Below are 16906 nucleotides of genomic sequence, written 5' to 3' on the forward strand. Positions count from 1 at the left end.
CTTTCTTTTACAAATTTTGTTGGGCTTTTTTCTTATATCTTGGGGAACTCAGCAGGCTGCTCAAAGTGCAAGCTTCACATAGCCCAGCATAACCAGGTATTGAGCCAGGTTGTTGGTCTTCACCTGCAAAGCATTCCTTATGATGGGCAGTGGAGGTGCGCCAGGTGGCAGCCACTTCACATTCTCTGGCATCCTGCTGCTCCTGAAGTTTCTGGAGTTCAATGGCTTTATTCATGCAGGAGCAGAATTATCTTGGCAGGAATTTTAGAGAGCTGAGTACTGAAGGCCCAGATATGCTGCTCTAATGATTGTAGGATTGCGCCACTCTGCCTTCCCATTATTATTTTTTGTCTTCCTAGATCCTCTTCCTCTGCTGTCTTCTTTTGGCTGTCTACCACAAACACAAATCACTACTAACCCAATGGCAGACAGTTTGAGGTGGTACCCATGACATTCTTAGTTTTCTAAATGTGCCCTTGGGTTCTAAAAGGCTGGAGCTAAGATTATTTAATGAAACCAGCAACATGGAACATACATTTTACCAATGTTAACCAATATTCAAAGATCTCCCATCTGTTTAAGGTGCAATTCAGGATACTGGGTTTTCTTTAAAACACAGTAGGCAGTAGATTAGATCAAGGACTATCTGCTCCACATTACAGACTGTAGCACAGATATTTTTATACTGGCAAGGCATTTGTATACTGGGGTAAACTATTTTCAGGTGGGTTTTTACTGATATTTTATGCTGCTTAGTTGTTACTGTTACAATATTGTGGTTTATATTGTGTTGTTTTGCATGATTATTTATTGGTTACTAGCTACCCTGAACTCAAGATGGGAGGAAGGCCAAGATCTAAGAAACTTGAGTAAAGAAATATGGACCTGCCCAGTTATTAAGATCTCATTCAGAGATTAAGGGCCTATGCTGTGGATTTGCCCCAGCTGTAGAACCCTTTCCCCAAAGAGGTTTCAGCTGAGCTTTTGGGACCAGGTTAGAATAGTTTCACTGACCTTTCTTTTACCACACACACAAACCAAGTTGATGTAAAAACCAGAACTGCCTCTTGGACATACATTAGCTAATTTGCCAGATTCTCATGAACAGTAGTGGAATATTGATCAAGATCTTCTGTGATTGCAAAAGAAGACTCAAGAGACCAAATTCTTACTCTTGTAAGGCTTTATAAAGCAAAGAGCTGTAAGATAAAAGTGTACATCCCTATTGATTGACCATATACAAAAATAAATCAAGAGAACACTTCTAGTGCATCTGTTGAATTGTGTGCACCCAGCTAGTATCAGCAAGTGTGATAGAGCATCACAAAAGTGTTACTATAGTCCTTGCTGTGATGCACAATTAAGACATTTTCACTGTCTTGCCATGCTGTTTTCAACCCTATTAATTCAACCATACCAATTTGCTTCAGGTTATGAATATTAAATGTAACCTGTGAAACTAATTATAACCAAATTTCAAGTGAATGGCCAATATAATATTTAACAGGATACCGTCAAGAGAGAAGCATGCATTGTACAGAAAAACATTTCTTATGCTGGTTTGAATAACTGTGGACTGTAACATGATTCCCTAATAAATAAAAATAAATTGAATTTTATTCAGTGCTATTACTTACTGAGAACAGATTGCAATTAAAATAACTTAATAACATTCTTCATAGATGAGTTAAAACAGAATAAAGCTATAGAACACAAGGTCAACTGTGATTTAGTGCAAACTAAAAAGCCTGATGTCATTGGGCATGGTGTTCTAGTGAGTTCTTCCATGCCAGCTCAACTGAAGCGAATGTGATTTATCAAAGCAACATTCTTGCACAGCTCACATTAATTTCACTGGATGTTGCACGGGAACACTTCCCAGCAGGCTGTGGTTCAGGTTGCCCCAGGTTAGGCTGCTCAACTGACACAGACTTTGGAAAAAGTTTAAGCATCCTATATTGCAAGACTTCAGCAGCAGGCTTTGCATACATCAAATAGTTATCTATTAAGGACGCACTAGCTCTGGATAGTCACAATCAGGAGATTGGACAAGATGGCCTACAAGGACCCCTCCTCCTCCTCTAACAATTCTGTGTGCATCTTGTTAGTAGTGTGAAAAAAAAGTCGATTGGGCAAAAATAATTGACAACAATGCCATTTCAAATTACAAAGCAGGAGGCAAGTCACAAGGTACAGTAAGCAAGTCACTCCTAAGTGATTATAGAGCAAAGCTTGATAACTGCAAGGCAAAAGGCCACTTTGGTGTACTTTGTCCAAATGCATATACGCCAAGGCACCATGGGTTGAGGGAAGAATTCTTGGGCTATTTGTGACAGCAACGAAAACTGACCTGGCAGTGGTCCTCCTAGATCCCTGTCAATTAAAAGCGCTTTTACAAATTATTTAACAAAACATTTAAGTCTCAAAGTTAAGTCAACATAATCTGTGAGTCAGAAAGTTAGTCTTCTCAAAAGGCTGAGGCCCACCATGATTCTCATAAGAACATACAAAAATTATTCCAGAGCAGTCTGTTGCAGCAAACACAAAGAACCCTCCGGCACCTTAAAGACTAACAAGTGTAGCATTGAGTGCGAGCTAGAGCCTACTTTGTCTACATGAGGTAGGTAAGCAAGTATTACCTGCCATGTTCCAACTGGCAAAACTAAGGCAGAGATATGGACTAGGAACCAGAGATGTAAAAGATTGTCCACAAGGTTTTTCAGCTCTCCCGGCAGCAGCCTCCGTGAGAGGATGCCACCAAAAGGAAAAATTAAGAGACACCTTTGTGAAAGCACACACACTACTCTGGATCCCAGGAAAGGCATTGGTCACAATCCAAACCACCAAAGCTCATTGGTTTTCACTGGGCTTAGGTGTGCTTAGTTCAGTGTTGAATTGTAACCATTGTTAACTAATAAGCAGAAGGCAGTGAGTCTCAATGCAGTGCTCTCTGTTCCTGAGTTTCTATTAGTTATGAATAACTAAACTATGATCTCCATTTCCAAGCTGTCCAAAGCAATGGTATTGCAAGGGGCAGGGGCCATAATCCCCCACAATAAAAACAATTCAGGAGCATCCAGTTGCAACACACCTTGGCTGCTTTCTTTTAAAACTTGTTCATTGTGTAATGGCCTCAATAAGGTCAGAATCACAATACTTAGAATCTGTATAGCCCTTTCTAGGGTTCAAGGCACTTCACAGGCAATATCTAGTTATAATGCTTCAAACAACCTAGTAAGGCAAGTATCCTCCGTGATACAGATGGATGGACAGAGGCCGTCACAACCTTTGCTACTGGAAGCAGTGACCTTAAAAGTGCATCCAGACCAACATTCACCTTTATGTCATTCCAGCTTGGCACTTCATTGCCCCACAACACACTCATATTCATGGGGAACATGTAGTTCCAATGGCACAATTAATCATTGTTTAAAAATAGAGGCAAGCAGCAACAGATCCAAGCCCTAGGCCCTCTTCTTCACATGGAATAATAATAACACAGAATAATAATTTTTAAAAAACCACTGCTATTCTGCATGAATCAAAAGGATTCCTCCTTCATACACACTGCTTATTTTGCTGGGATTGGAGACATTCATTGTACGTAAAAGAATTGCCCCACAGTCCAAAATAGCGCAGCTCCATAGGAAAAAAAACACTATCATTCTGTACTCATTATTTGAAAGGCTGATGAGGAGCTGCTCTAGGTAACTTGTTTTAAGAACATAAGAAGAGCCCTCTGGCTGAAGCAAGTGACCTGTTCTTATAATGGCCAACCAGGTGCCCACAGGAATCACACAAGCAGGACCCAAGTACAACAGACACTCTCCACTCCAGAACTGGTATTCAGATGTGGAGACAGAACACAGCCACGAGTTAGTAGATGACAATAGATATCCTCCATTAATCTATCTAATCCTCTTTTAAATCTACCTATCTAAGTAGTGGCAAGTAATGTTGGTGGAAGGGAATCCATGCTATGGCTTGGCAACATAGGGTCCAAGACCGGGGCTCTACTCAGCTGTAATGAAGGATGTAGTGAACTCACACACTGGCCATGTGGTGATGCACTTCAGGATGTCGCAAAGACTGGCTTCCCCGGACATTTTCTTACTTTGCTGTGGTTTCCTTGTCCTTGTGCCTACTGCACAATGGCACAAGAGAGCACCATCTCCAAAGGACTTCATGTGGAGTGCCTATTGGGAAATATTTCAAGGGAAGCTCTTTATCCCTTAGGTCTGTCAGCTATTTTCAGTTTGACCCACTGCCAACAAAAGGACTTAAGCTATTGCCTTCCTTCCTCCCATGACATAACTTCTTTTGCATCTCTTCTCCCTTTATGTCTGAAGAGCTTTTATTTCTAAAATAAGTAGTCACTTTGACTGCTGGGCTTGAAAGAGAATTACTGAATTGTGCTGGCTTTTACACAAGTGCAGTGCTCCATAACCAGCACAATTTTAAATGCCACATACATTGAACACTGCCATATTATTGCTTCCTGACATAGGAATAGGAACCTCCTTCTTACACCTTCTGCAATCTGGAATAAACTTCACTACAGTGGTACCTCGGGTTACAAACGCTTCAAGTTACAGACTCCGCTAACCCAGAAATAGTACCTCGGGTTAAGAACTTTGCTTCAGGATGAGAACAGAAATTGTGCGGCGGTGGCGTGGCGGCAGCAGGAGGCCCCATTAGCTAAAGTGGTGCTTCAGGTTAAGAACAGTTTCAGGTTAAGAACAGACCTCCAGAACAAATTAAGTTCTTAACCAGAGGTACCACTGTATTGGTAGCAAGTTGGAGAAATAATTCAGTGCAGGTTTGGCACTTTTTAAATGTGACCTTAAGATTCCCCTCCCCAAAATTTCTGTTCTTATTCTGTGTTCCTAATTTTTGGATACGTTTACTTGAGAATATGACAAGTACAAGGCATGTATAATCATAGTCGAGGAAGAACAGCATCTTCATCTCGGTTTGGGTACAGAAAGGAACAGATGTACAATAAACTGCTTCTTGGCACATATGTTCTTTGTGTGTTTAAAAGAGCTGGATCATCGATTCCCTTGATTTTCCAACTCCAACCCATTTCACTGAAGAGGAGAGAAATAAAAAATTATTAGAACAATTACTTGGGGAGTAAACAACATAATGGAATCTATTTTATGATGTAATTCTAATGTGTAGACCAGAGTCTTCAAGAGCAAATTAACTCAGAACTGCAGTGTAGTAGCAGATAGACGTTTTTAACATTTAACAATTTATTCTTGTGATTTGCCTCTGAGGTTATACAGACCTACTTCATTTTTTAAAAGGCACACAAAAAGCTTCTCCCTGCCCCCTTCCCCCCACCATGTTATACATCTCATCTTCCTGCTTACTCACATTTTTTCTAAACTAAAAAGCCCCAAATGCTGTAACCTTTCCTCAAATGGGGTTGCTCCCTCCTGTTGATTATTTTGGTTTACCTTTCTGAACCCCCCCCCAATTCTACAATATCCTTCTCCCCCCCCCCCCATTCTACAATATCCTTCTTGAGGAGAGAGTACCAGAACTACACACAATATTTCATTACGATGTTGGAAGTTTTGTTTTCAGTCTTTTTCCTAATGACTCCTAACATAGAATTCACATTTTTCACAGTTGGACAATGGGTTGACATCTTCATGGAGGTATCCCCTGTGCCTCAAATATATATTGCTCCTGGTCAGTGACTGCCAGTTCAGATCCTGTAAATATTCAAAGCTGGCACAGGGATTTATTTATTTTTTACATGTTGTGGGGCAGGTGCCTTTTGGATTGGGGGGGGGCACAGTCCAATGCAGGACTTCAGCATGGATGGCTCTAAACATTGGATAGGGAAGTATAGGAGAGGGGTCAATCACTACAAAGTTTTTCTAGAGTACTGCAAACAGTGCTTGGGAACCGCTGATCTAGTCAAATCCCCCCCAGACCTGGAACAACCTTTCTGCCCAACTGGAAATAATTTTGCATGGTTTGGTAGACACATGGAATGCCCCCCTAGGAAGAGGGGCCAAAACGATATGTACCTGCTACCCCGACGTGGTTCTCCACAAACCGAATGTAATTTTGTGCCTTAGGCGGAAGTTCCTCCCATTTTCTGACACTTGTTGTGTCGGTTTTCCACCCTGGCATTGTTTCATACTCCACCTCCACTTTCTGCAGTATTTCCTGGTTAGCTTCAAAAATGAGACAAAGTGAGGATGTTTCTATGAGCTAAATGGTTGCAATCAACTGGCATGAACAAAATTCAAAGTGTAATTGGCTAAATTTAAACTAGATTGCATGAAACATGTATGGCAGCTCAGCGGTACAGCATGTCCTTTGCAAACAAAAAGATTCTAGGTTCAATTTCTGAAGTCTCTAAGGAGGGCTGGAAATGACTCCAACCTGAAACCCTGGAGAGCAACTGCCAGTCAGTGTCAATTGTGCTGAGCTAGATGGACCAATGGTCTGTCTTTATATAAGGGCAACTTCCTATGTACACAGGGAATAATGGAGAGGGCATTTGGTTCTGTTTACCAAATTCTGGCACTTTTTAAAACAAATATGAAGTCAACTCTAGAGACCTGTTGATACAAGCAACAGCACTAATCATATATTTGTAGAGTTGGGAGGGACCACAAGGGTCATCTAGTCCAACCCCCTGTAATGCAGGAATCTTTTTGCCCAAGGTGGGGCTCAAACCCTGAGATTAAGAATCTCATGATCTACCAGCAGAGCTGTGTGCATACACTTGTAATGTATCAGTTAAAAGGAGGAAGGGGAGGAAGCCTGATATTAAGAAACCAAGCAATTGATACATACCTGGAAAATATGGAATTCTTTTGCCACCCAGCTTGTAAGCTACACCAATTTTGATTTCATCAAATACATCCAGAATATCCAGTTTTGTTAATGCCAGGCTGCCCAAAAGAAACATGAGGTAAAATTACGAGTAAAACAAATCCTCACTCAACACCTTCTTTAATCCCCTCCATCTGTCTTCATCTGAATTCATTCGGCCAAACTGAATGAATAAATATGAACACAAGAGTAATCATGGAATAAATAATCATAAATAGGCATATTATAGGTACATTAATAAACATGTTCAGAAACTTTGCAGAATATGAAGTCAAGCATTACATGCATATATTTTAAAGATTAGGTACGATTCGTAAATATCAAATGCATTTTAAAAAACTGAATGCAGTGTGGGGGTGATTTTTTTAAATTTCCTATTGATCTGCTGGAACCAACCCAAATTTGAAACCCCAAGAGTAGACTAGGAAACCATTCTATGGCATGCCCCTGGACCAGTGCAAATGCAATTTGACCCTTGGGCTAAGGGGTTAGGGGCAGACCATGGAAGCCCTCTTGCTTCAAAACCCTCCTCTCTCAAGCAAGCATTCTCATCACCATGTTTTTCTGTTAGGCCAGCAGCCTATGAACCTTGGTTAATGCTGATCGCTGTTCCAGCTTAGCTAAACTGCAGTGCAGAGTGTTTTATCCCCTCCCCTAATCTTGCCAAACTGCCAAGCAACTCCATGTTCAAGCAACAAAGCACATGGCCATGAACAGGGTTTCCTTTTGCCTGGCTCTTATCGACTGCTTCATTCCTAAACATTGTGAGCAGTGTATATTGCAATCCTGTCAGCAATTCCATATAGACAGATATTATCATCCTTATAACACCTGGAACAATTGGCTCTTATCAATGCACAAAACGTAACACTTGGCTAAGCTAATCTTATCTTAATGTTACTGAAATGTACTCGACAGTGTTGGACCCAGGCCTCTATCTCTCTGTCAATCCCCGGCCACCACACATAACTCCTGGCAAGGGCCTTCATCCTCACTACCCCTGGGTGTGTCTCGTGTAGGGCTGTGAGGACCCTTTTGCGGAGGGGCTGGGGAACAACAACCCTGCTTCCCCATAACAGGCACCCCTTGTGGGCCGACAGTTCATGTTTGCGGTTTGTGTAGCCAGCGAATTCTGGCCCGGGGCTGCTGCTGGGCCATCCTCGCCACACCCAGTCCAGGACCCGGGAGATGACCCTATCTTTTGTGGAATGGTGCGCAACTTCTTGTGCCTGAATGGGTCGGTCGGGAAGCAGCTCCAGGGTCATAACCTCTTGCGCAGGCGCTGGGTCGGGGCCTGTTTCTGGTAGTGGTAGCCTGCTGAGGGCGTCTGCGTGGCCCATCGCCTTCCCAGGGCGGTGGATTAGTGCATACTGGTAGCCGGCAAGGAAAATTGACCACCTGAGGACACGTGGAGACAACACTTGGGGGGTCTGCTTCTCGGGGGCAAACAGGCCAAGCAACGGCTTGTGGTCAGTCACTATGGTAAAGGGCCGCCCGTACAAGAAATCATGGAATTTTTTTACGCCCTTCACGATTGCCAGACCCTCCTTGTCAATCTGTGAGTAGTTTCGTTCGGCTGCAGCAAGCGTCTGGGAGAAGTATGCCACCGGCACCTCTCTTCCATCCGGGAGTTGGTGTCCCAGGACAGCGCCGATGCCATAGGGAGAGGCGTCGCATGCCAGCACCACTGGCAGCCTCTCGTCGAAGTGTGCCAAGACCGAGTTCGAGACGAGCAAGTCCTTGACTGCCTGGAATGCGGCCCTTTGTCGATGGCCCCACACCCAAGGGGCCCTTTTATCTAGGAGTCTGTGTAGGGGCTCCGCTACCGCTGCCTTATGGGGAAGGAAGGCATGGTAAAAGTTCAATAGTCCCAAGAATGACTGAAGTTCGGGCTTGCTCTTGGGCGCTGGGGCCTCACAAATGGCCCGTACCTTGTCACCGGTTGGATGGACCCCTTCTGCGTCCACCTTAAATCCCAGAAAGTCCACCTGCGGCACTCCCAGTAAACACTTTTCCCGCTTCACCTTGAGGCCCGCCGTCTGGAAACGGTGCAGGACGGAGCGGAGGCGGTCCTCAAATTCCTCTGGTGTGGGCCCGGCGATCAGTACATCATCGAAGAAGGGGGTGACGCCAGGAATCCCTTTAAGGAGAGAGTCCATTAGATTCTGGAATATGCCTGGTGCCACGCTAACGCCAAATTGCAGCCGCTTTACTCTGAATGCCCCTCTGTGCGTCACAATCGTCTGAGCCTCTGCTGTGGCTTCGTCCACAGGTAACTGTTGATACGCTTGGGCCAAGTCCAGTTTGCCAAAGATTTTTGACCCAGCCAGGGTGGCGAGGACATGGCTGACCACTGGCACTGGGTATGCATGGGCCGTGAGAGCCTTGTTTATGGTGCATTTGTAGTCTGCACAGATGCGGACCGAACCGTTAGGCTTGACGGGTGTGACAATTGGAGTTTCCCAGGGGGCGTTGGGCACCGGCTCCAGCACTCCTTGCTCCACGAGCCGGTCCAATTCCTCGTCTATGCGGGGTTTCAGGGCGAACGGGACCCGGCGGGCCTTGTGCCTGATGGGTCGTACAGCGGGGTCTAGCTGTAGGGCAATGGGGGGTCCTGTATATCGTCCCAATGCCCCATCGAAAACCCCTGGAAACTCTTTGCATATGGCGTCCACATCCACTTGTAAGCTAGTGCGGTTCACCCCGGTAACGGCTAGCCCCAGAGGTCCAAACCATGCCAGTCCCAGTAAGCTAACGTAGGGGCCCTTAACTACCAGCAAGTCCAATTGTTGCTTTCGCCCTCGATATTGCACCCTGAAGGTCCCCACCCCCATTGTAGGGACCTTACGTTTCTGGAAGTCCCGGAGGGTGAATGGGGCCGGCCTTAGTTTGGGACCCCCATTAGGGCACAGTTCCCTTAATGTTCGGGCCGAGATTATGGATAGAGTTGAACCCGTGTCCAGCTCCATGCGGCATGGGGCTCCCTCTATCTGTACCTCTATATAAATTTTCTCTGTGCTGGGATGGGGCAACTGGAATACCTGGTAGTCCGTGATCTCCGTCGAGTTGCCTTGGTGCATGGTGCCGTGTGACCTGGGGCTCCTGGGTCGGTCATCTGATGCTTGTCGACGGGTGAGTCGAGCCCGACACACCCGGGTGATGTGTCCCAATTTTCGGCACTGCCTGCACTCTGCGTTGCGGAAACGACAGGTCCTCCTCTCGTGGTTCTCCCCGCAGCTTGCACAGTTCCCTCCTTCTCGTCGAGGCTGCTGTGGTGTGTGTGCTGCTTGAGTGCGCCGCTGTACTCGGTGTACTTCCTCCCTGTCAGATTCGGATTCGTCGGTGAGGTCTTCGTGGTAGACCCTCGGTTGGGATGGCGGGGCCGGTCGTGCCTCTTGCGTTGACTTCTCGGCGGCTTCGGTTGCCAGGGCTTCCTCCAGAGCAATCTGGAACGTGAGGTCTTTTTTTGCGTAGAGGCGTCGTTGCAACATCTCGTCCCTCAGGCCACCGACGAGGCGGTCACGAAGCATGTTCTCCAACTCTGAGAAGTTGCATAGCCGGGCGGCTTGGCGGAGGGAGGTCACAAACCCAGTTATGGTTTCCCCCGGGGCTTGCCGCTTTGCGTAGAAGGCATTTCGGCAAGCTACCACCGAGGGCTGTGGTGAGAAGTGCTCCTTCAGCCGTTCCATTATTGTTTTGTAAGAGACGGTAGCGACATCTCTAGGTGCAAGGAGAGCCCGGGCGATTTCAAACGTCTCCTCTCCACAGACGCTGAAGAATGTCGCCCTCTTCATGGCATCGTTGGTGACTTCTTTCGCTTGCAGGAGGAAGTTGAAACGGGCGGCGTACCCTTCCCAGTCTCCTGATGCTGGTTTGAATGGCGAGAAGCTGCTGTCGGTTGCCATTCTGGGTTCCTTGGGTCCTGGAGCTGAAGCCTGGATGCACGGTGCGATGCAGCGGTGCAGCAGGTGGCGGTGCTGCGGTGCAGTGCGTGGTGGCGGTCAGCTCAGCAGGATCCCACCTTCGTCGCCAGTGAAATGTACTCGGAGTCGAGAGTGAATTTCATGCTCTTTATTCAGCTCATAGTCATCAAGGAGAAGAGGAGAAGAAGAATGGCTCTTTTCCCAAAACCATCTGCTTATATACATTATTTACACAATGGGCCTTGCGTGATTGGCTACTTCAGGGCTACACCTGTGGGCCAATTATATTGTGGATTGACTTCTGCCTGCAGCCTGATTGGCTGCTCCTACAGGCCAATCAGGTAGCAGATTCACTTCTGCCAGCCGCCTGATTGGCTGCTCCAGCAGGCCAATCAGGTTGCGGATTCACTTCCACCTGGAGTTGGATTGGGTAGCTCCCGCTGATTCTGAATCCTATTGTTCTAGGATTCAGCTCAGTACATAACAGTTACCTACATATTTGTACTCCACGGGATAAAAAGTTATGAGTTCCAAGTGTAGCTCAAAATCTGTGATGCTTACGCAGTGAATCCGTTGATCATATGAGCGTATCTCAATATGACAAGGTCAAGCCAGCCACAGCGCCTTTTTCTGCCTGTGGTCACTCCCCATTCATGGCCTCGGGACTGTAAGAGATCTCCCATTTCCTGCCAGAGACAAATATTTAGGTGAGATTTCTGCAACATTAATCCTAAGCATCAATGTAACGTATTTGTTTTATTTAAAACTCAACAGGTATGTGATGTACTAAAAACCAGAACAAGAATTCTAATTTCCATACTAATTATGCATTTTTAATCTGAATTATAAATTGTGTATTTTATCATCAACTCAGAAAAAGCACTTCTGCTTAATTGAACAATACAACTTAGGATGCTGGACTGTATGAGATGCCTGAATTTTGGTCCATGAAGGAGAAATCTGATGGACATCACTCCATGTTTGCCTACCAGGGTTTCACAAGAATGTGAACAGAAAAGATGGAGAAACACTACCTACAGCGTTAAAAGCCAACATTAAGAATTGATATGTAAAATTATTTTCTGAGCGCCAGAAGTACACAAGGAACTGACCATCAAAAATATTCTTTCATCAATCACTTATTATTATTTATTTTTATTATATGTATTCCACACCATTAACATAAATTCTTTGAGCAGGTCACAGGATATAGGATGCTCAATTCAGATAATCCTTGCCTCCAAATGGAGGATCTGAAAAGAGCATCCTCTTCTGCAGTAACCAGAGTTTACCCCAACATCCAGTTTGGCAAATCTTAATTAGCATTTGCCCTCCAAACCGGAGTCAGAAACCCTTTTGAAAGTACAGTGTCTGCCAGTTTGCACATTACAGGAAACAGAGAGGAACACTGCATGTAAGAGCAGAGGAGAGGGAAAGAGGTCAACCCTTGTTCACCATCTACCAAATCACCAATCTGAGAGTATCTGAGCTTATACAGTGGAACCTTGGTTCTCGACTGGCTTAGTTGACAAACAAATCGGCTCCTGAACACCAAAAACCCAGAATTAAGTGTTCCACTTTTCGAATGTTGTTCAGAAGCCAAATATCCAATGCGGTTGCCGGCTATTGTTTTCAGGGTGCCTGCGCCAATCAGAAGACACGCCTTGGTTTTTAAACGTTTCGGGAGTCGAACAGACTTCCAGAACAGATTAAGTTCGAGAATTCTGTTTTTAGCAGCTCATTTTAATCAGTTGCCTTTGAGACAGTTGTCTCCAAATATGGTTTTTTTGGGGAGGAGGGGGCTCTTTTCCCCACCACCAGCGCTATTGCATCCACCAAATAGTAGCTGCAGATGTAGACAAATCCTACAGAATAAAAATTCCAAATTGAAAGAAATACTGATTCTGCCATGATACTGACAGATCACTTTCGATTCAGATCAAGGATGACCCTGGCAACAGGGATACCCAAAACAACAGAATTATGAGAGTACATAAGCAGCATATATAAGAAAATTAAAGCAGCCAGAAGAGTAAAGTTATCACATAGGTGCGTTTCTTACTTTGGAACGAAGCTTGAGATTTGTGTTGAATCTACTGCGGCCCCAAGATAAAATACGGCCCCTTGGCATAGTCTAAGACATGTGTGCATTAGCAGGAGACCATCATCTTGTTACGACATTTTATCCCACTGACCTTATGTCTTTGCCTTTGGTAACACTAAACCTACATTTATCTGTTCAGTGGGAAAGGCTCCAATTCCCACTCTTGTTGTGTAGGCCTTCACTACACCATACACTTCTCCAATATACTGGGGAGGAATACCAAGCCCGGTGCACACACCGCCCACAGTGCAGTTGGAGGACGTCACAAAGGGATATGTGCCTGCCAAACGAAAGAAAGATGAACTACGCATGGGGAAAAACGAATGACTTTTGCTTATTCTATTTCAAGATGGCTTCTCATGTGCATTGTTAGTTACTTCAAGGTGCTTTGAAATATGGGGATAAGGGACCCCTGGTCATATCAAGGAAGATGAAGGTATGCACAGCACAGAAGATGAAGCACGAGCAAAATTCCGCATATATACGCTGACAGAAAAGGACATACACCAGGGATGGAGAACCTGTGGCCCTCCAGATGTTGTTGGACTACAACTCCAAACATTCTGGACCAATGCCAAGGCTGGCAGGGACTGATGAAAGGTAGATTCTGAACACATTTGGAGAGAGACAGGTTCCCCTTGCCCTTGCCCTATACCCTGTTACAGGATGGGAGAGGCTGAACAGGTGGTTTAGTAGTTGACTGATAAGAACAGCTAGCTATACCTTTAGCAGTATAAAGTATCCTAACTCCCTCAGATTTTAGTAAGTTCTGACTTGGTGCACTCCTCCCAAGCCAACACAAAAATTTAGTCACATATCAGACATCTTCTAATATGCCATGTGTCACACAGGTGTCACAAATAAGCAGGCATGCATATGGAAGAAGAGCTCTGCCTATCCGGTTCAGCATCTTGTTTCCCACACTGGCCAGCCAGATTTCAGTGAAGGTATATAAAGTTTCATCTCACCAGGTGTATACCTTACCTGAGAAATAGGTGTATAACCTTTCCTACCTCTGCACACAGGAGATCTTACGGAGGTAGAAAAATATTATGTTGTACAGGGAGACGTACCGAAATCAATGTCGAGCAGTGCTGCGTTGGCACCCTCCACAAGAATTTTCTTTGGAGAGCCATGCAGCGCTTCATACATAAAATAAACACCATCTCGGACCATTGGTCTTATTTTTTCAGCATAGCCCTGCAAGATCCAACACACACACAAGGTTAAATCAAATGTTTCTAGAAGATTGGCTGCAAGCCAAGAATAAAAGCATACCAAAAGCCAAACCAGAAAGTACCGTAACCATTTCTAAACTGTTAACTAGGTGGAGGGATCTATAAAGAATAAAATCAGGGTAGTTTCCTGTAAGTTTCACTTTACCCAGGACAGTCACATGTTTTCAGGGCAATGCCCAAACTGCTATGCAGACAGAAGGAATAAAACCCAAGTATGGAAAGTGGTCTTCTGTGTTCACAAATCATTTTCAATGGAACTCATACTGTCAACATTATATCTGGTGCAACTCAAGTGTACTTTCATCTTCTGAAATTTAAACATGCCAGACATAATCGCACATATCCATCAAACAGATGCATATTCCTTTCTACTATGCCTTAGAACCCTAGTTGGCACATATGCAGAAAGCTCCTTGGAGCCCCACAACAGTCAGACTCATGAACCCCCACAATTCCCATTCACTGTTATATCATCTGCCAAATATCCCTAAGCCCAAGTATAGGCAGGACAATTCAGGCCACATACAGAGGCAAATGGCCCCAAACCAAACTATCAGCCAAACCATAAGGAAGTGTTCACTCACAGTCTCTCCAAAGTGTTCTTGTGCAACTCCCATTCATATTGTGGGGTTGCGCAGGAAAGGTTCCTAGTGGATTGTGACCACAGGTATTGTACAACAAGCGAGCTGGTCTTGGGTACTGGTATTTAACAGTGAAAGATTTCAATCACTGTACTACAGTATAGTATACTATCTTTTCTAGGTAAAATATTTATATACTCTGAGATCAATGGAAAGCAATATACTGCATTCCACATATGCTATCAGTTTCAAATTTCCCTTTTCATTTCAATCTCTTTTCTATTTCATAGTCTTTGTTATTTATAGAAAATAAAAATAAGTTATATAATTTAGTTATATAACCTTGCTTTATTGTCTTAAACACTAAAGTATAACTAGTTTACCTTTAGTTTTTTTAGCTGTCCTTCTGTGTCAACTTCTAAAGAAGGAAACATCGACTTGTACTGGTGAGCAAGATTCTTAAATCTGTAAAATATCAACAATTTCCTAGCACACATATTTTTAAAGTTGGGTCTTATTATATAATGACCTTTGGCTACAGGTCACACAGAATGCCACAAAATGGAAGGATTCTCTAAACCAACTAGAGACCTGGTATATACCTCTTGTCCAGGCACCAGTTCGTCTGAAATTGTTAATGACAATTTTACACAACTATTCTTTATAGCTTCCCAGTTCCCCCTACCTGCGTTTAAGGGGTATAGAAGCAATAAGAAAAAGATTTCACATTAAGCAAAAATCCCCACCCACTTCTTGCTATGTGCTTCAGTAGGATACCTTGAAGAAAATTCATCAAAGTCTGACAGAAGATCACATATCCGAAGTCCTGTCCGTGCCGCTTTGGAAGAATAGGTTGGTCCAATCCCTTTCTTTGTTGTGCCAATGCTAGTGAAAGAAGACAAATGAGTGGTATCAAGTCTTGAACTAAAAAGGCTTATGGAGACACATTTTTTGAATGCTTTAGAATAGAAATTGTTTGAAAGTATACTTTTTGCTTGATGACCAAAACCATTAAAAAGAGACTCTTCAACCCTCCTCTCTCCTCCATTTATTTGCCTGTTTCTTTCTGCTCTTTTGGCTGAGATGTAAAGGAACGAGGCGCTCCTGTATTTTTAATAGTCGTAAAGACTTATTTATTTTCCCAAATAAGCTGGCCATGCACACACACAAAAATACAACCTTCTATACAATTACTAAAGATAAATGAATGCTGTCCTTTGTGTCTGACCACACTCTCTTGCTTGTTTCTCCATTTCAAATGAAGAAAATAGTGGCAGTACCGCAGATGCAACCCCCCCCCCCACTTCTTAAGTTAGCGTCTGACTCACCAGTTGAAGACCGATGGCACACTGAACTGAGATCAAGCACTCCTGAAGCCTGACTACGTGGATTTGTGCTGCTGTGGGGAAACCCGGTTAATTCACAGTTAATTTCCAATCTGCTCCCAATCTTCCTTCTCTGGACTTAACATCCACTAGGGGTCAGTCACCCTGAGTCTGTGCTTCAGTTACATACTATTAAGTATGATTTCTTTCAGCAAGAGCATTATTAACAAAGTTTACACTATTGCACAACAAACAATGCACAGGACAAGAAAGCAGGGTACATAAAACTGATTTTTCATGCCGAACTGTATATGCCAACTTCCTACGCTCCAGTAGGTTTGCTTGTTTTCATTACTGCCCTGCCAGATCTTTCAGAGCTGTTCTAAATAGGTCGACGAGGTATCACTTTCCAGCTCACTGACCTATCTACTATAACAGCCAGTACATGGGCATGACAGGGGTGGACTGGGAGGGAGAGAAGCATGACTGCAAGTATAGCCTGGTAAAATACTGGAAGCCTTTGCCATCCATCATAGGCGGAAGACTGGTTTTGCTCCTAATGAGGAGGAATTCACTTTTACTTGAAGCTGAATTTCCCCTACCACATGCTGGTCAGACACTGTGGGATCCTGGCATACATACAACCTATCTGGAAGATAAACTGCTGCAGAGCTTCATGAAGGACATATACCTAGGGAACACTGTTGGATCCGATTCCAACTACAGAAAAGAATGCGTCTCCTTCTGTGGCCTGCCTGGGTGGGTTGAGACTAGCTGTGAGCTGGACTACTTGCTCCATTTCTTATCAAGTCTCAGGGTGTGCATGCAACATTATTTCCATAGAGCCATGAGGGCAGATTCCCATATATTG

At 44.2% G+C, this 16906-nt stretch overlaps 1 protein-coding gene across 2 annotated transcripts in view; it reads right to left on the bottom strand.

Annotated features, from left to right (window-relative positions):
- Positions 1–1165: 1165 nt before the first annotated feature.
- ADSS1 (adenylosuccinate synthase 1) overlaps positions 1166–16906 on the bottom strand; it is a 32534-nt gene continuing 16793 nt past the window's right edge. The window contains exons 1-9 of one of the 2 annotated variants that reach the window (XM_035104834.3): positions 16039–16155; positions 15488–15595; positions 15094–15175; positions 13965–14091; positions 13017–13171; positions 11349–11473; positions 6826–6923; positions 6048–6197; positions 1166–5090 (exon numbers count right to left, since the gene is read on the bottom strand). In XM_035104834.3, coding sequence (XP_034960725.1) covers positions 5038–5090; positions 6048–6197; positions 6826–6923; positions 11349–11473; positions 13017–13171; positions 13965–14091; positions 15094–15144 — 759 coding nt within the window. In that variant the 5' untranslated portion in view covers positions 15145–15175; positions 15488–15595; positions 16039–16155 and the 3' untranslated portion in view covers positions 1166–5037. Of the gene's footprint in view, positions 5091–6047; positions 6198–6825; positions 6924–11348; positions 11474–13016; positions 13172–13964; positions 14092–15093; positions 15176–15487; positions 15596–16038; positions 16156–16906 lie in introns of those variants that run through there. The other variant, XM_035104825.3, reaches the window with a different exon arrangement.

This window comes from Zootoca vivipara, chromosome 1 (assembly GCF_965207765.1).
Source record: "Zootoca vivipara chromosome 1, rZooViv2.hap1.1, whole genome shotgun sequence".
NCBI classification, from domain to species: Eukaryota; Metazoa; Chordata; class Lepidosauria; order Squamata; family Lacertidae; genus Zootoca; species Zootoca vivipara.